Genomic DNA, 19,445 nt, shown 5'->3' with positions numbered 1-19,445 from the left:
TGGATTCAAACTTGGCTTGGCCATAGAAGACAGAGGGTAGTGGTGGAGGGGTGTGATTCTAACTGGAGGTCTGTGGCCAGTGGTCTTCACAGGGATTGGTGCTGGGACCTAGTATATGACTTGGATGGAAATGTAGATGGGCTGATTTCTAAGTATGTGGATGACACAAAACTTGATGGAGTTGTGCTTAGTGAGGAAGGTTCTCAGAGGGTATAGCAGGATGTATATGTCAGTTGCAGATATGGGTGGAGAAATGGCAGATTGAGTTTAGTCTGGGTAAATGTGAGGTGTTGCACTTTGGGAAGTCAAATATAAGGGGAAAGTGTACAGTAAATGGCAGGACCCTTAGGAGCATTGATGTACGTAGGGATCTTGGGGTCCGAGTTCATAACTCCCTGAAAGTGGCAAATAAATAGAGTGGGAAAAGAAGGCGTGTGTCATACTTACCTTCATTGACTGGGGTATTGAGTATAAGAGTCAGGAAGTCATGTTGTATATGTATAAAACTTTGGTTAGGCTGCATTTTGGGATATTGTGTACAGTTCTGGTTACCCTATTACAGGAAGGATACGGAGCCATTGGAGATGGTGCAGAAGAGTTTCACCGTGATGCTGTCTGGATTAGAGAATATGAGCTAGAAGGAGAATTTGGACAAACTTGGATTGTTTTCTCTGAAACATGGGAGGCTGAGTGGAGACCTAATAGAAGTATATAAAATTATGAGAGGCATCGATAGGGTAGATGGTCGGAGTCTTTTTCCCAGGGTAGGAATGTCTTATACTAGAGGACATGCATTTAAGGTTAGAGGTGGGAAGTTTAAAGGAGATGTGCGGGGTAAGTTTTATACAGAGTGGTAGGTGCCTTGAATGCGCTACCAGCGATGGTGGTGGAAGCAGATACAATAGTGGTGTTTAAATGGTGTTTAGGCACATGAATATGCAGAGAGTGGAGGGATATGGATCATGTACAGGCAGATGGGATTAGTTTAATTTGACATCGTGTTTGGCACAGACATCGTGGGCCGAAGGACCTGTTCCTGTGCTGTACTGTTCTCTGTATAATTTTGTCAACTCTCCCCAGATTCTAACACTCACCTACACACTCGGGGCAATTTACAGTAGGCGTATAAACAACCAACCTATATATCTTTGGAATGTGGGAGGAATCGGAAGCACCCCGGGTGGGGGGGAGGGAAAAGGTCATGGAGAGACTGTGCAGATTCCACACGGACATCATTCGACGTCAGGATTGAAGTTGGATCACCGGTGCTCCACTGAGCTGCCTTCTGTTCTTAACGCAGTGCAGCATTTGATGTCTTGAAGCATTAAGCTTGGCTGCAGTCTTTGGTCAGAAAACTAATGTGTTCTATTGTGAAAGGTTTATTAGACACCAGTATTTCTAAGTTTACAAATAAGATTTAAAGTGGCTTTTTGAACCCTGGAGTTGGTGAGATAACCTACTGCTCACATCCAGATAGGAAGTTGCTGTTTTGCAGATCCAAAGCAATGAAAATGCCACATTTCTCTCTTAAGAGTTCAATTTTCATTTTAGTTTCTTATTTGTGAGCAACAGACAAAAGTTAGATGAACAGCAAGTTTTAATGTCAGTGGGTGTGAGATGTTCCAGAGAAATAATAGGAACAGCCTCAATACCTGTGGTGGAAAAGGGTTGGCATAAGAGGGGGGATCACATGGGGTATTAACAATAACTCAAGGTGAAAAACTTTTAAAAGTAATGGAATTTGACTCTGCATAAGGTAAAATCTATATGGGTTTATTTGATGTGCAGTGGGATATTTTTGCTACACGGACAGTAAGTGCAGTTGACACAATATAAATTAAAAGCAGCAAATGTTGGGGATACCTGGATTATGCAGTCTCTAGAGTGAGAAACAGTTAACATTTCAGGTGGGTGATCATTCATCAGCATTACAATCTGACCTGCTGAGTGCTTCCAGTGCTTTATTTTGTTCTAAGTTTCCAATATCTGCAGTATTTTGCTTTGGCCAGCTGCTGCGTAATCCTTGCTCTGCAGCGAAGGCTGCCCGTTATAGGAGTGGTATTCCTGTGTGGTAGTTTGCGGGCACCTCTCTGGACTTCCACTGCTCCAGCTTTGGACGTGGGAACTTGAGCTCTCAAACCTCTCCTATCCCATGAATTACTGGATTTGCATTGTTTTTGCCATTCAGTATTCATTTGTATTTGAGGTTGATCTTGCATTTGCAAGGACTCCCACTACCGCATTGAGTTGAAAGTCAGCCTTGGAAACCCCAGAAAGAGAATAAGTGAAATTGTGGTGACATGCAATGACTTGGCACTTTTCAAGTCATCTCTCTCTCTCTTATCTCAATCCAGCTTTCGGTTTCCCTTTGTTTCTGATTTGACTCTCACCCAGCTTCTTTCTGTAAATCTCCTCATCAACTGTGGCTAATAAGGTTCACTGGGCCTGACTTTCAGAGGGTCCCAGGTGACTGTTGCCCAGGGAGCACTGAAATCTGTTTGCACATCCGCCACAGTAAGGTGCGATATCAAGCAAGCCAAGAATCAGAAATCCATACTCCCCATGCAGCTCCTCAATAAAGGGCTAGTGTTGCAACAGAATTTGAAGTGTCTGGCTTCATGGTCTGTCAGTCCCACAGTGATTTTTATTTTAGTCCTAACTGAATTCTTGTAGAGCCACCGCCCAGAATAGGCAGCCAAGTTGGGTTTATTGCCATACGCACAAGTACATGTATGCACAGGTGCAATGAAAAACTTACTTGCAGCAGCATCACAGGCACATAGACACATCTGAACAAAAACATCTGATGCAGTAGTTCTTGCAGCCAGATGTCAGTGCAAAGTGAGCTCAAGTGCTCATAGGTCGAGCTCTGTGTTACGGGGGTGGTTGCGTTCCTATAAAATAGCCTATATCGTGATTTTTCCATAGCGCATAGCCGCGTGATCTGCAAGCGCGTCAAGAAATGCAAGTTGAAGAAATTTGTTTATTTGTATTTTTTCACACAAATTCCATAAGAGTGAATTTTACTACGTATCTCAAATTTTTGGGTGGTGATTTGTGAATTCTGTAAGGGTGAAGTTCTGTTACCTGAATGGTGGTAACGCGAGTGTTGCCTGTGTAGAGATGCACTTGTTTCATTATTGTGAACTTTGCAGAAAACAGGAATATCTTGAATCACTCAGTAGCCTGGATCATGAGAGCTTGAGTTGCAACTGTTGTAAAGAGAATGTTGTCTTTGGAATATTAACACCACATGTCCATCTAAGAATTTAATTGAACCGTGCTATGAAAGGCACCAGAGAGCTATTAGATTGCACAACTGCCCACACTAAGAATGCTAAAAGGAAAATCTTAGTGAATCTTTTACTTGTATACAAACTAAAATGGAACATAGACCCTGTATTTGATAGGGGACTCTGAGTGTTATGCATTGGGTACTGTACACATCAAATGTACTATACACAACATCAAGTGAACATCAACAACAGCCTCTCCTGGTCAAATCACGTAGATGCCATGGCCAAGAAAGCTCACCCGTGCCTCTACTTCCTCAGGACGCTAAAGAAATTTGGTTTGTCCCTTTGACTCTCACCAACTTTTACCGATGCACCATAGAAAGCATCCTATCTGGATGTATCACAGCTTGGTACGGCAACTGCTCTGCCCAGGACTGCAAGAAACTGCAAAGATTTGTGGACACAGCCCAGTGCATCACGGACACCAGCCTCCCCTCCTTGGACTCTATCTTTACCTCTCGTCGTCTTGGTGAAGCAGCCAGCATAATCAAAGACCCCATCCACCGGGACATTCTCTCTTCTCTCCTCTTCCATCAGGTAGAAGATACAGGAGCCTGAGGGCATGTACCACCATGCTCAAGGACAGCTTCTACCCCACTGTGATATGACTATTGAACGGTTCCCTTGTACGATGAGATGGACTATGACCTCACGATCTAACGATCTACCTTGTTGTGATCTTGCACCTTATTGCATTGCGCACTCTCTGTAGCTGTGACACTTTACTCTGTACTGTTATTGTTTTTACCTGTACTACCTCAACGTACTCTGTACTAACTCAATGTAACTGCACTATGTAATGAATTGACCTGTATGATCGGTATGCAAGACACGTTTTTCACTGTACCTCAGTACAAGTGACAATAATAAACCAATACCAAATGCTAGAAGCAGTTGCCATGAACGGTGTAGCAGTTTTTGTGTTGCCTTAAATTCAGATGTAATTCATCCTCTTATCCATTTTAAAAAAAACAATTAGTGATTTTTCTTGATGCCATGTTTAAGGAATTTCATTGTATTCTTCGGTCATTAAAGTGGAATGACTGTACTTCTGATGTTCCCGACTCTCTCATCCTCGTTGTTCTCTTAGAGTTTGAAAGTCATGAGACATTTGTATTTTCTCTCAGCTTTTGCACAGTAAAAGTGAGTGTTAGTGAGCTAACATGAGAAGTACTTAATTAGGATATTGTGGCAGATCTCAACCAGTTGGTTTGGTTGTTCCTGACCTCTTTGAGGATTCCCTGGTGATTTAATAGGTGCTTATTAAGCATTAATCTTTCAAAGTGCTTTGTAACCGATCTTGAGGTTATGTAGACCAATTAGCTTCCAGGATGTCAATCATTGCTCAGGAAGAACCCTTGAATGGTTGCAGGATAAAGACTTGCCCCAATTCATAAGGCAGGCTGACCATCCAGGACCACACTGTTCTGGAATGTCGTATTCCTTCTTTCCAGAGATGCTAAATTGAGACCATCTGTCTTGGATGCAAAAGATCCCTTAATGCCTAAGAGCGGATTTCTGTGTCAGATTTCATAGACACAGAACAGTACAGCATAGGAAGAGGCCATTCGGCCCACGATGTCTGTGCCATGATGCCAATTTAAACTGAAAATCTGCCTGTGCGTGGTCTATATCCATCCATTGTCTACCGGTTCGTGTGTCTGTCTAAATGTCTCTGAAACCTTTCTCTGCTAAAATCAGCTGCTTCATTTTAGAAGTGTTTCATTGGCTGTAAAGTGCTTGGTATATGAGGTTCTCAGATAGTGGAAGTGCAAGTTCAGTATTTTTCTTGATTGACCTCTGGGTCTATCTATATACTAACAGTGGCAGAATCCAGGACCTGTCTTGTTGTAATACCTGGATAGCGTTGCTACAGCCAGCAATGTTTAAGTCACATTGCCATTTGCTGCCTTTATCTTGCTGTTCGGTAACACACATACCTGTGGCATCTTTCTACATTAAAGATGCTGTATTAATTACAAACTAAGACACCTCATGGGTTAGTGAGAGCAGAGATCAGAACTGAACCTGCACTTGATCAAAGTGAAGAATGTGAGGTGCATTTCCGTCCAATGATGTCATTCACTGAGAGCTGGCAAATGTTAAGTAGATGATAGTAAAAATGCAGATTCTTGTGTACAGGAGTATGAGGTGTCAACATGGTGAATCCAGCACAGGAATCATCAGATCAGGCAGGGCTAAAAGGAGCCCACAGCGAACAGATCTACTCAGTCCAGTCAGTGAGCAGTTAAACAGCAAATGGGAAGAGGCAGCTCCAAGAATGTCCCTATCCTCGTCAGTGAGCCAGGCCCAGACTGCAAAAGACAAGGTTGAAGGATTTGTAGCCATTTTCAGCCAAGAGGAAATGTATAACCTCTTGAGGTCTCTGCTTTTGCCAAGCTGAATTATATCAGAAATTGAGAGATTTAGATACTGTAAAAGATGTGACCAGCTGCAGAACTGAAGACGAGCTCCAGAGCCAGTGGCTTCTCTCATTAAGCTGGCATCTGCCTAACAATGTGGGGAAAATTAACCAGATACGTCCTGCCTACAAACACCAAGCAAATCATTCCAGATGCTTTGTACACTGTTGAGCACTGGCAAAGTGACAAAGTATCACCAGTATGGAATTTATGGGATTCATGTATCACCAAAGTAACCCTTTCCCTCGTCACTCAGCTACCCAAATCTTCTACCCATATCCACTGTGAATCCTTCCCCTTGGAAATCTTTTAACTTTGCATTATAGATTAAATTGGGCTAGCAACTGTTTTTGATTCTGGGGTTTTGTAGTCTGGAGTCCTTGGTTCAGTGCTGTATGATTGACATTTTGAGTGAGTTTGACCCAGGTTGTCATGCACCTTGTTGAACTGAACTGCTGTTAATATCAAAACAACTGTGTATACTTTAAGGTAGGAAATGATAGGAGGCAAATTAGGACTTTAGTTTCAAGATTACTGTTTTTTTTCTCTTCTGTCTTTTCATTCTGCTATTAACTAAACAGAATTAAACTGAATGTGGGAGATGATTTGTCCTGCAGGAAATAAACATCAACAGATAAGACCAGCACCTCTTCTTTAAAACTGGAATAACTGGGTCCCTGACAGGGTGGAAGGGTGTGGAGTACCCCAGGGATCAGTTCTTGGCCCTCAGTTGTTTACTGGAGGAGGGAATGAAATGTAAGGTTTCCATTGATATGAAAATGGGTGGAAGGGCATGTTAAGAAAAGATATCATATCTTTATTAGTCACATGTATTTCACTGTGTGTTTCGATGTACATCTTTTTGCGTAGAATGTTCTGGGGGCAGCCCGCAAGTGTTGCCACACCTCTGGCACCAACGTAGCACGCCCACAACTTCCTAACCTGTGGAATGTGGGAGGAAACTGGAGCACCCAGAGGAAACCCACACAGACACGAGGAGAATGTACAAACTCCTTACAGACTGGCTGGAATTGAACCCGGGTCACTGGCGCTGTAATAGTGTTATGCTAACCACTACACTACCGTGCCTGCACGCACATGGAGCTGTGAGGGAAGGTTAACACCCGCCTGGCCAGCCAGATCAGCTGAATCAACCCTAGTGATCAATGGGGTGACGGATGGATGTTGTCATTTTGCAATGGAGATTGAGTAATTTGGCAAAAGTCTGGTAAATTGAGTTTAATGTGGGGAAGGTCATGCACTTTGGAAAGAGGAATCAAAAGGCCTATTATAATCTAAATAGAGACTGCAAATGAGTGAAGTTGAGAGGGATCTAGGTGTTCATGTGTATGAATCACAAAGTTAACTGCCAGGTCCAACAAGTAGTTAAGAAGGCAAAGGACATGTTGGCCTTTATTATGAAGGAGTTGGAGTTTAACAATAGGGAAATTTTGTTGTACAGGGTGTCGGTGAGGCCTCACCTGGAATACTGTGTACAGTTTTGGTCAGTCTCCCTAAAAGAGGATATGGGAGCATTGGAAGGAGATTAACCAGGCTAATTCCTGGGATAAGAGGGTTGCTCTATCAAGAGAGGCTAAAGTTTGGAATGGCATGTCAGAATCCATGAGGAAGGGCATCATTACCCTCATCTACAAGCAGAAGGGGAGAGGGCGGACATGAGAAGTTGGAGACTCATCTCACTATTGAATGTGGATTATAAGATCCTGTCCAAGACCATCGCCAACAGGGTCAAGTCTACTCTGGGATAGGTGATCCACCCAGACCAAATCTGTACTGTACCTGGTAGGAAGATCTTTGACAGCCTTGTGCTGCTCAGGGATACCATTGCCTATGTGCAGGACAGAGGGGTGAACACCTGCCTGGTCAGCTTGGACCAGGAGAAGGCCTCCGACAGGATATCACACGTACGTGTTGAACGTGCTCTCCAAAATGGGCTTTGGGGAGGGAATCAGGAATTGGATCCAACTGCTCTACACAGATGTCCGTAGCGCAGTCCAAATCAATGGGTGGGATACAGACAGCTTCCCCATCAAGTCTGGAGTCAGGCCGTCTGGCCTGCTGAGTTCCTCCAGCATCATTGTGTTTTTTCATTAGGGATGGTACTCCTTGGAGCTTAGAAGAAAGGGGTGACGTTCAATGGGGAACTTGACAGGGTAGGTGTTGAGATGCTTTCACTAGTGGGAGAGTCATGAACAAGGAGACGTAGCTGCAAAATATGGCTGGTCGTTTAAAACGGAAGTGCGTAGAAGTTTTTTTCTCTCTTGGTTCACTTCCTCTTGTGGGATAATCTAGAACTAGAGATTGCTGATCTTAAAAAAAAGTATTTGATCATTTATGACAGATATGGTCCAGTATTTTCTTTGGAGTGGAAGCAGTGTATTTGAATATTTATTTATATGGCAATGGGCGATAGTCTTGAACAAGCTGGTGGAGGGTTGCCACAGGTAGATGGGGTTGTGGACGAGATCGTGGCTGATCTGATTGTAATCTTATTAAAGACTCAAGGGAATGTGTGGACTAACTACTCCTTATCGCATGGAGAAAAATGAGGTCATCCACTTCAATGGGGGAGAAAAGAAAAATGCTGATTTTTTTTTTGGTGAAAGAATGGGAAGTGTTGATGTTCTAAAGGGCCCAAGTTCTTTGAACACAAGTTGCTGAAAGCTAGTGTGCTGGTGCAGCAGGTAGCTACAAAGGCAAATAGAATGTCTATCTTAAATAATATAGGACCTTTTGTGAGGCCAGACTTAGAGTATTGGATACAGCTTTGGTCTCCTTACCCAAGGAAGGATATACTCTCTGTAGGGGGAAAGGTTAGGCAGATAAGATATCTTTATTAGTCACATGTACATCGAAACACACGGTGAAATACATCTTTTTGCGTAGTGATTGGGGGGGGGGGGGCAGCCCACAAGCGTTGCCACGCTTCTGGTGCCAAGATAGAAGAATCATCAGTGACACATGGCTCGGCCTTGCTTCAGAAGAATGAGAGCTGACCTCCGTGAAACATGCAAAATTCTTAAAGGGTTCAATAGGGTAGATATGGGGCTATGGTATCCCCAGTTTTATTGGCTGTACTATTGGTGACCAAGATTTTGGCTGCCCACCCCAAAACTGGTATCTACACCCTGGACTACCTTCTCTCATTTAGGTTTTAACACTCTCTGTAAAAGCTTAAAACTTATTTCTTTACCCAGTCTTTTTCATTTGCCCTAATACCCACTGTTCAATGTCAGCTTCCATTTGTAATGCTCCAGATAAAATGCTCTTTGCTATTTTACTACATCAAAGGTGCTTTATTTGTAATAAGGCATAGCAGTTGGACAAGCCAATAAAATGATTACCTATAATAATCATCATTAAGACATGACTCGGGAATGCTACTACAACTGGTACATGGTTCTGGTAAGATCAAGCATTGGATATTGGGGCACCGAATTTGTTAATCGACTCCTGAAAGACTTTCAACCATGGGAAGTGGTGCAATGTAAAATCACAAAGCTGATTCCAAGTCTCGGGACTGTGCTATGGTGCTGCGAAGGGGTTGCTAGGTGCTGAGAAATGTTATAGATCAGACAAGTAAGGAAAAGGGAAATTGGAAATGTGCTGCTTTGATTGCCATCTTGTTTCTGGGACTGCGTGGAGCTGGAAGTCATCCTTTGTTATCATGCTAGAAGCATTCAAATCACCTTGCCATTATCAGGCAATTCAGACCTTCCAGTTATGTAAATTACCTGCATACCCTATGTTTCAGTTTATGACACCTATACCTGCCCTGCTACAATTCATATCATGAGTCATCTATTAAGGTTGTTATTTTTAAATTGCGGAGGAAGAGAATTTTGACAAGTAAAGGACGTGCAGTGAAGGCAGACAAGTGGAATTGAGATGTTTATCCTGGTTAATGTACTTTCAGTGATGAGAAAGACCTTTGGGGCTGAACGTGCCACAGCCTTCTTGGCTTCTGATTTGAAATTAAGCGTGAATCTTTAGATTAAATAAAATTTCTTTACTAGTCACACGTACGTCGAAACACACAGTGAAATACATCTTTTGCGTAGAGTGTTCTGGGGGCAGCCCGCAAGTGGCGTCACGCTTCCGGTGTTTCTTCAGCCTTGTTCCCTTCTTCTCCCTGCCCAGATGCTTTGGAGTTTGTTGTAATTGAGCCTGTTGCACCCTCATTGGGGAGTTTGTTGTAGTTGAGGTTCCTGCTCAGTTATTAGTGTTGGGACAGGATTAATTTGTGATTAAATCCAGATTACACTGGCTAGATTTTATTTATGGTGACTTGTTTCCACAGATTTATCGTCATGGTGACCGATCTCCTGCCCAAGCATATCCATCCGATCCATATACGGAGAAGGACTGGCCCCAAGGCTTTGCACAGCTTACCCAGGTCAGATATGCCTCTCTCTATCAGTCCCTTGCACCCCTCTGTCCTTGTGCCTGTTACTCTCTCTCACGCCACTCTGCCCTCTTGCCTGTTCTCCCCTCCAGTCTGTCGCTTGTTCAATCCCTTGTTCCTGCCCACCTCTGTGCACCTGATGCCTTCTCTCTTTCCTCTGCATTCTCTCAGTGCTGACGAACCGTGACACCGGTTGTTGGAGGTCTGTCGATGTTGTTGGATTCGACTGTTTTAAGTAGTTTTTAATACACGTGTAGTGTTTAATACACCTCAAGTGGCTGCGCAAGGAATGGCCACTTACTAGCTTATTGGTTCGTCCGTCAGGTGAATATGTGTTTTCTCATTGGTTGGTTTTGCCACAAGTATCTAATAGGTTTTCTGATTGGACTACCGTTAGCTAAGGAGTACCTCTTATCTCAGGTATAAAAGGTGTCACTTTTTGTTAATCACTCTTGTTTATCTTGCTCTCTCTCTCACGCTCTCCCCCCTTCCCAGCTCATTTTAGTTCCTCTGTCCCAGTTCATCTCCTGATAGTATTGGTTTATTATTGTCTCTTGTACCGAGGTACAGTGGAAAAACTTGTCTTGCATACCGATCATACAGGTCAATTCATTACACAGTGCAGTTACATTGAGTTAGTACAGAGTGCATTGATGTTCTACAAGTAAAAAGAATAACAGTACAGAGTAAAGTGTCACAGCTACAGAGTGCAGTGCAGTAAGGTGCAAGGTCACAACAAGGTAGATCGTGAGGTCAGTCATGTGCATGTGCTCTGTGACTGTTTCTTTGTTTTAAACATTTCCAATAAAACTTTGTGAAGCACCCAGGTTGTTTTCAACTCCTCCTTGGACTCCGGAGAGAACCTGCGGATTTGAAAATAACCAGATCCAACAGTGGCCTGGCTTGTCATTCAAAGGCCATGTCCATTTATTCCTGTTCTCCAGTTTCTATTGTTACCTAGTGTATAAGATCACTTTCACAGGCGTGGGCTGCTATGACTTCATATCACTGTCTGTGATCCAATCTCCCTGACCTTTGAAACACAACATTCTACTCCCCTCAATTTTTCTTTCCATCCTCCCAAAAATATATTAACTCTTAAGGTCTTTGTAAAAGTGCCACCACACTTGTGTTCCTTTCCCAAGTGCCAAATCCGGCTGTGTGGAGAGTGCAGGTGGAACCAATGTCTGAGCAGCGGTGACTAAAGCAGTCACCATGTACTCCGAGGCCTATTTTGTCCTTCCAATGAGCATGTTGGCCATGAATAATTACTGACACCCTCCACCAGTCTGGGATGGAACTAGGGTTTGTTGTGGATACCTAGTTCATACAGTGCACATATTTACTAAGTTACTGGTGGGAGTGGCCCTTAAAGGTGTTGAACTGGATTTGGGTTTCAAGCTTGACAGACGTTGAGCTGGATCTCACCGTTGTATTGGTTTATTATTGTCACTTGTACTGAGGTACAGTGAAAAGCTTGTCTTGCAAACCAATCGTACAGGTCAATTCATTACACAGTGCAGTTACATTGAGTTAGTACAAAGTGCATTGATGTAGTACAGGTCAAAACAATAACAGTACAGAGTAAAGTGTCACAGCTACAGAGAAAGTGCAGTGCAATAAAGTGCAAGGTCACAACAAGGTAGATCGTGAGGTCAGAGTACATCTTATTGAATAAAGGAACCGTTCAATAGTCTTATCACAGTGGGGTAGAAGCCATCCTGAAGTCTGGTGGTACGTGCCCTCAGGCTCCTGTATCTTCTCCCCAGTGGAAGTGGAGAGAAGAGAGAATGTCCCGGGTGGGTGGGGTCTTTGATTATGCCGGTTGCTTCACCAAGACAACGAGAGGTAAAGACAGAGTCCAAGGAGGGGAGGCTGGTGTCAGTGATGCGCTGGGCTGTGTCCACAACTCTCTGCGGTTTCTTGCGGTCCCAGGCAGAGCAGTTGCCGTACCAAGCCGTGATACATCCAGATAGGATGCTTTCTATGGTGCATCGGTAAAAGTTGGTGAGAGTCAAAGGGACGAACCAAATTTCTTTAGCCTCCCGAGGAAGTAGAGGCGCTGGTGAGCTTTCTTGGCCGTGGCATCTACGTGATTTGTCCAGGACAGGCTGTTGGTGATGTTCACTCCCAGGAACTTGAAGCTCTCAACCCTCTCGACCTCGGCACCATTGATGTAGACAGATGCATGTGCACTGCCCCCTTTCCTGTACTCAATGACCAGCTCTTGTTTTTTTTTTGACATTGAGGGACATTGTGATGATGTGTTTACCTTTGCTGCTCTTTCTCCACCATTAATGGCTGGGATTTCTGCCACTGTTGTGTAGGTTGGGATGAGGCAGCACTACGCACTGGGCCAGTATCTGCGACGTCGCTACAATGGCTTCCTCAACTCCTCTTATGACCGGCATGAGGTGAGCAGTTGACTGAAGGAGCAAAGGGCCGCGTGATCTCTGCGGCCTGGAAAAGATAATACCAGGAGCCTAGGTGGAGTTGGGAGCGGTGGTTGCTGTTAATCGGGTGGTATGGGGATAGGAGAGGAGAAATGGGACTGGAAAAAAAGGGGTAGGGCAACGGAGAGAAGCCACGGTCGGGTCCTTGATATGGAGAGGAGAGAGGGAGTGGAGTCACGGTGGTGCAGGGAGAGGACCTGGAGCTCTGGGTTGGGGGAATGCAGGGGTCCAGTGTTAGGAGTTGGGGAGTGTGTAACTGGAGATGAGGGGAGAGAGAATGATTGGAGTTAAGGGAGCAGGGGTGTGGGTAGAGCCACTCGAGCTCTGGTGTGGAAAGTTAACGGGACTGGACATGGGGCAGCAGGGGATGTGAGGTGAGGCGACTGGAGCCGGGGAGTGAACATCGATCAGCACAGCCGAGAATCAGGCCCTCTGGCCCACAATGTCTGTGCCAACCATGATGCCACATTGAACTAATCCCATCCGCCTCCACGTGATCCATATCCCTCCGTCCCCTGCCCGTTCATGTGCCTGTCTAAATACCTCTTAAACGTTACTGTCGTATCTGCTTCCACTACTTCCCTGGCAGCGTGTTCCAGACACCTGCTATTCTTTTTAAACAAAAACTTGCCTCGTAAATCTTTTTTTAAACTTTTCCCCCTCTCACCTTAAAGCTGTACCCTCCTAATGTTTAATATTTTCACCCTGGGGACTGGGGAAGACATCTACCCTATCTGTGCCTCATAATTTTATAAACTTCTATCAGGTCACCCCTCAGCCTCCAGAGAAAACAATCCAAGTATTGGTTTATTATTGTCACTTGTACCGAGGTACAGTGAAAAGCTTGTCTTACAAACTGATCGTACAGGTCAATTCATTACACAGTGCAGTTACATTGGGTTAGTACAGAGTGCATTGAGGTAATACAGGTAAAAACAATAACAGTACAGAGTAAAGTTTCACAGCTACAGAGAAAGTGCAGTGCAATAAGGTGCAAGGTCACAACAAGGTAGAGCGTGAGGTCATAGTCCATCTCATCGTATAAGGGAACCATTCAATAGTCTTATCACAGTGGGGTAGAAGCTGTCCTTAAGCCTGGTGGTACGTGCCCTCAGGCTCCTGTATCTTTTACCCGATGGAAGAAGATACAGTTTGTCCAGCCTCTCCTCATACTCTCCAGTCCAGGCAACATCCTGGTGAATGTCTTCTGCTCTCTCTCTCCACATCCTTTATGTAATAGGACAATCAGAACCACACACAATTCTCCAAATGTGGCCAAACCAAAATTTTATACAGCTGCAACGTCTCCCTGATTTTTATCGTCAACGACAGGATGAATGAAGGCAACTATCCCACATGCCGCCTTTATATCCTATCTACCTGCATTGCCACTTTCAGGCAGCTATGGACTTGGACCCCAAGATCCCTCTGTACATTAATGCTCCTGCCAGTAACTGTGTGCTTTCCTCTTGCATTTGATCTCCCAAAGTGCAACACGTTCAACGTCCAGATTAAACTCTCGTCTGCCCACATTTCCAACTGGTCTAAGTCCTGCTAAATCCTTTGACAGAGAAACAAAGAACTGTAGGTGCTGAAATCTAGGTCCCACATGGTAGGCTCCTCCAAAAGATGGAGGTGCATGCAATCCATAGAGACTTGGTTGATTTAGATTCAAAGTTGGCTTGGCCATAGAGCAGAGAGGGTAGTGGTGGAGGGACGTTACTCTGACTGGAAGTCTATGACCAGTGGTGTTCTGCAAATATCAGTGCTGGGACCCGTGTCCTCACAAGTGTCTTGTACAATTGCACCATGACCTCCCAACTTCTATACTCAATGCCCTGACTGATGAAGGTCTGCATGCCAAAAGCCGCCTTCACCACCCTGTCTACCTGTGACTCCACTTTCAGTAAACCAAGTACTTGTACTTCTAGGTGTCTTCTAGCGAGTTTACAGATGACACAAACATTGGAATTGTGGATAGTGAGAAAGGTTGTCAAAGGATTCAGATCAAAAAAACAGGATGCTGGAGGAACTCAGCAGGCCAGGCAGTATCCGTGGGGAAAAGCAGGCATCAAAGTTTTGGGTCAGGACCCTTCAGGACTGAAGATAGGAAAAGGGGGAAGCCCAATACATTGGAGGGAAAAGCAGAGCAGTGATAGGTGGACAGAAGAGGGGAGGTGGGGTGGGCACAGGGTGGTGATAGGTAGATGAGGTAAGGGATAGTGATGGGCAGATGTGGGGGAGGAGGGGAGAGCAGATCCACTGGGGGATGGGTCAAAGGTAAGGAGGCAGGTGCCGGGGGGGGGGAGATGGGTTTTCTCCTCACTGAGGAACAAAAGAGGCCAGGAAAGGGAAGAAAAGAGGAGGCGTGGTGGGGGGAGGGGGTGGTTTTGGTTTACTTAAAGTGAGAGAATTCGATGTTGACGCTGTGAGGCTGTAAGGTCCCGAGACAGATAAATGAGGTGCTGTTCCTCCAATTTGCGTTTGGAATTCTGCCGGCAGTGGAGGAGGCCGAGGACTGACATATCAGTGATAGTGTGGGGTGGGGGGGGGGGGGGGGGAGTTGAAGTGACCGGCAATGGGGAGATGCAGATTGTGGTTACAGACAGAACACAGGTGTTCTATAATGCTCACTGATGTGTCAGTCCTCGGCCTCCTCCACTGCTGGGAGATGTCCAAACGCAAAATTGAGGAACAGCACCTCATTTATCCGTCTTGGCATTAACAGCATGAATGTCGAATTCTCCTACTTTAAGTAAACCAAACCCCCCCCCCCACCTTGCGTCTATACCTCCCTTTCCGAGCCTATCTCTTTGTTTTCTCCTCGCCCTATTTTGTTTTCCCTTCCCTCCCCCCATGGGGCACCTGCCTCCATACCTTTGACCCATCCCCTGGTGGATCCGCGCTCCCCTCCCCAGCACCTGCCTATCACTATTTCTTACCTGCATCTACCTATCACCACCTTTTACCCAAACCACCTGCCCTCTTTTATCCACCTATCTGCTGTTTCTACCCCCCCCCCCCCCAACCCCTATATATTGGGCTTCCCCTTTTTCCTATCTTCAGTCCTGAAGGGTCCTGACACAAAACATTGACTGTCTGCCTTTCTCCACGGATGCTGCCTGGCCTGCTGAGTTCCTCCAGCATCCTGTTTTTTTTTGATCTGAATCCTCTGACGACCTTTCTCACTATCCACAATTCCAGTGTCTCTCGTCTGTAAACTTACGATTCAGCCCACAGGGGTCCCAGCACTGATGCTTGCAGAACACCACTGGTCATAGACTTCTAGTAAGAGTAACGTCCCTCTTTGCTCTATGGCTAAGCCAATTTTGAATCTAATCAACCAAGTCTCCATGGATCGCATGTGCCTCCATCTTCTGGAGCAGCCTACCATTGAGGGACCTTGTCATAAACTTTAGTAAAGTCCTTGTATACCCCATCCACTGCCCTACTCTTATCGATCAATGCTGGATAGTGAGACTGGAAAACCAGTTTCATCCTCCTTGTCTATGTGAAAGAGTTCCCATCTCCCCTGGTCCAAAGTTGGTTATTTAATGACTATATTAAAATTCCTCCAGAGCTTGGCCCCATCCTTTATAAAAGATCCACTATTTGTGCAACTCTCTCGACGCATCTGACTCGGGTAGACAGGGTGATGAAGGCATTTGGCATGCTTGCCTTCATCGGTCAGGGCACTGAGTACAGGTGTTGGGACATGATGTTCCAATAATATAAGACCTTGGTGAGACCTCACTTGGAGTATTGTGTGCAGTTCTGGTCACCCAGCTTATAGGAAGGATGTCGTAGGAAGGAAAGGGTGCAGAAAAGATTCACAAGGATGATACCAGGACTGGAAGGCTTGAGTCATAAGGAGAGACTGGATAGGCTGGGGCTTTTTTTCCCTGAAGCACAGGAGGCTGAGGGGTGACCTTGCAGAGATGTGTAAAATCATGAGGGATGTAGATAAGGTGAATGGTCAGTCTTATTTCCAAGGCAGGGGACTCTATAACCAGAAGGCACAGGTTTAAGGTGAGGGGAAAGATTTAAAGGGGATCAGAGGGGCAGCCTTTTCCGCACAGAGGGTGGTGGGTATACAGGACGAGCTGCCAGAGGAAGTGGTAGAGGTGGGTACAATTAAGACATTTAAAAGACATTTTGAAAGGTGCATGGATAATAAAGGTTCAGAGCTATAGGGGCCAAACACGGGCAAACGGGATCAGCTCAGGTAGGCAACTTGGTCAGCATGGACAAGTGGGCCAAAGGGCCTGCTTCTGTATTACTCTGTGACTGTGACAATACTCAACCTCGGTTCCTTCGAGTGGCCCTTTTTGGGTAGGGGTATACTACCATTCAGCACGATTCCTTTTACCACATTGGCCAATTGCTGGGTATTGAGAGCACGTCCGGTGTATATTTGTGTAATTTTTCTCTCTTTCTAGATTTATGTTCGGAGCACAGATATTGACCGGACCCTAATGAGTGCCGAAGTGAACCTTGCTGGTCTGTACCCTCCGCAAGGACGTCAGATCTTCCACCCTGGCTTAAGCTGGCAACCGATTCCTGTGCATACAGTGCCTGTGGAACAGGACAAGGCAAGTGTAATATAAGTGCAGTGTTGAGTGGGGAAAGGTTAATGTTGTATCACTCTGAGGGTACATTATCCATGGGGCAAGTTTGCTCTTGCTATATCCCATGGTGACGCAATGTGTGCGCCCACTGCTCCTTGGGCCAGGATTCTTGATCCTGTATGACTCTGTGGGGTAGTGCAGGTACGTTACCCACTGGAACAGGTTTGTGTGTTCCTTCAATTTTGGTGCAAGTTAAGCCCTTGGCTATTTTCATCTAATGAATATTGGAAGTAAGATGTGATAGTGTTTTTTTTTCAGCTTCTCAAGTTCCCACTACAGAAATGTCCCCGTTATGAAAAGCTGCTGGAGGAGACATTCAACAGCAGAGCAGTTGAAGAAAAAACACAGAAAAATAAGGTAAGTGTTGTTGGATTCAACTGTTTTAATTAGTTTTTTTTAACATGTATAGTGTTTAATACACCTCAAGTGGCTGTGGTTTTTTCACTGGTTGGTTTGGCCACAAGTACCTAATTGGACTATTGTTAGCTAAGGAGTATCTCTCATCTCGGGTATAAAAGGTGTGGCTTTTTGTTAATCTCTCTTGCTCTTCCTGTTCCCTTTGTCTCGGCTCATCTCCTAGTAGTAAGGCTAGTGCCATGTGCTCTGTGACTGTGTTAAACTTTTCCAGTAAAACTTTGTGAAGCACCAAGTTGTTTTCAACTCATTCCCGGACTCCTGAAAGAACCTGTGGATTCGAAAATAACCAGATCCGACAGTGTCAAGGACCAGTCATTAACATATTGTTATCTGACGCATACACGAGTATGGGATTTGTGTGGAATATTCACAAGATCACAAGACAAAGGAGCAGAAGTAGGCCATTCAGCCCATCGAGTCTGCTCCACTACCTTGGAGCAGACTTGATGGGCTGAATGGCCTGCTTCTGCTCCCTTGTCTTGTGATCTTGTGACCTCACCATTGGCTGAACTATTCTCCCATCTAGCCCCAATTCCCGGCCTTTTCCCCACATCCCTTGATACCTTGACTAATTAGATACCTATCAATCTCCTCCTTAAACACCCCCAATGATCGGGCCTCCACAGCTGTACGTGGCAACGAATTCCATAAATCCATGACCCTCTGGCTAAAGAAACTTCTCCTCATTTCTGTTCTGAACGGGTACCCTCTAATTCTAAGACTGTGCCCTCTAGTCCTGGACTCACCCACCAAGGGAAACAACTTGGCCACATCTACTCTGTCCAGTCCTTTCAACCATAGAACAGTACAGCACAATACAGGACCTTCGGCCCACCATGTTGTGCCGACCTTCAAACCACTCTTAAGGCTATCTAACCCCCTCCTCCCATATATCCCTCTATCTTAAATTCCTCCATATGCTTATCTAACAATCTCTTGAACTTGACCAACGTATCGGCCTCGACCACCACCCCAGGCAGCGCATTCCATGCCCCAACCACTCCGGGTGTAAACCCTCCCTCTGACGTCTCCCTTGAACTACCCCCTAATCCCCCCTCCCCATTACCTTAACGCCATGCCCTCTTGTATTGAGCATTGGTGCCCTGGGAAAGAGGCACTGGCTGTCCATTCTATCTATTCCTCTCAATATTTTGAATACCCTATCATGTCTCCCCTCATCATCCTCCTCTCCAATGAGTAAAGCCCTAGCTCCTTCAGTCTCTCCTCATAACCCATACTCTCTAATCCAGGCAGCACCCTGGTAAATCTCTGCACCCTTTCCAACGCCTCCACATCCTTCCTATAATGAGGTGACCAGAACTGGACACAGTACTCTAAGTGTGGTCTAACCAGTGTTTTGTAAAGCTGCATCATTACTTTGCGGCTCTTAAACTCGATCCCACGACTTATGAAAGCTGACGTCCCATAAGCTTTCTTAACTGCCCCATCCACCTGTGTGTCACATTCAAAATGTTTCTATGAGGTCCCCTCTCATTCTTCTGTACTCCAATGAATACAGTCCAAGAGCCAACAAATGCTGCTCGTATGTAAGCCCTTGCATCCCGGGAATCGTCCTCGTAAATCTTCTCTGAACCGTCTCAAATATCAGTACATCCTTCCTAAGATAAGGGGCCCAGAACTGCACACAGTATTCCACTAGTGGTCTCACGAGTGCCCCATAGAGCCTCATCAACACATCCTTACTTTTATACATTATACCTCTCAAAATGAATGCCAACGTAAGCATCCATTTTTCTTACCGTTGATCCAACCTGGTGGTTAACCTTTAGGGTATCCTGCAC

General features: G+C 45.1%; 1 protein-coding gene across 2 annotated transcripts in view; it reads left to right on the top strand.

Annotated features, from left to right (window-relative positions):
- Positions 1-19,445, top strand: part of LOC127577686 (lysosomal acid phosphatase-like) — a 265,300-nt gene that overhangs the window by 10,452 nt on the left and 235,403 nt on the right. The window contains exons 2-5 of one of the 2 annotated variants that reach the window (XM_052029110.1): positions 10,041-10,136; positions 12,473-12,559; positions 17,038-17,190; positions 17,485-17,583. The exons of the other annotated variant lie outside the window; for it this stretch is intronic. Coding sequence (XP_051885070.1) covers positions 10,041-10,136; positions 12,473-12,559; positions 17,038-17,190; positions 17,485-17,583 — 435 coding nt within the window. The remainder of the gene's footprint in view (positions 1-10,040; positions 10,137-12,472; positions 12,560-17,037; positions 17,191-17,484; positions 17,584-19,445) is intronic. 2 annotated transcript variants of the gene reach the window in all.

This window comes from Pristis pectinata, chromosome 14 (genome assembly GCF_009764475.1).
Source record: "Pristis pectinata isolate sPriPec2 chromosome 14, sPriPec2.1.pri, whole genome shotgun sequence".
Classification (NCBI taxonomy): Eukaryota; Metazoa; Chordata; class Chondrichthyes; order Rhinopristiformes; family Pristidae; genus Pristis; species Pristis pectinata.
The sequence above is the reverse complement of the archived record's forward strand: the minus strand, read 5'-3'. Positions and strand labels throughout refer to the sequence as shown.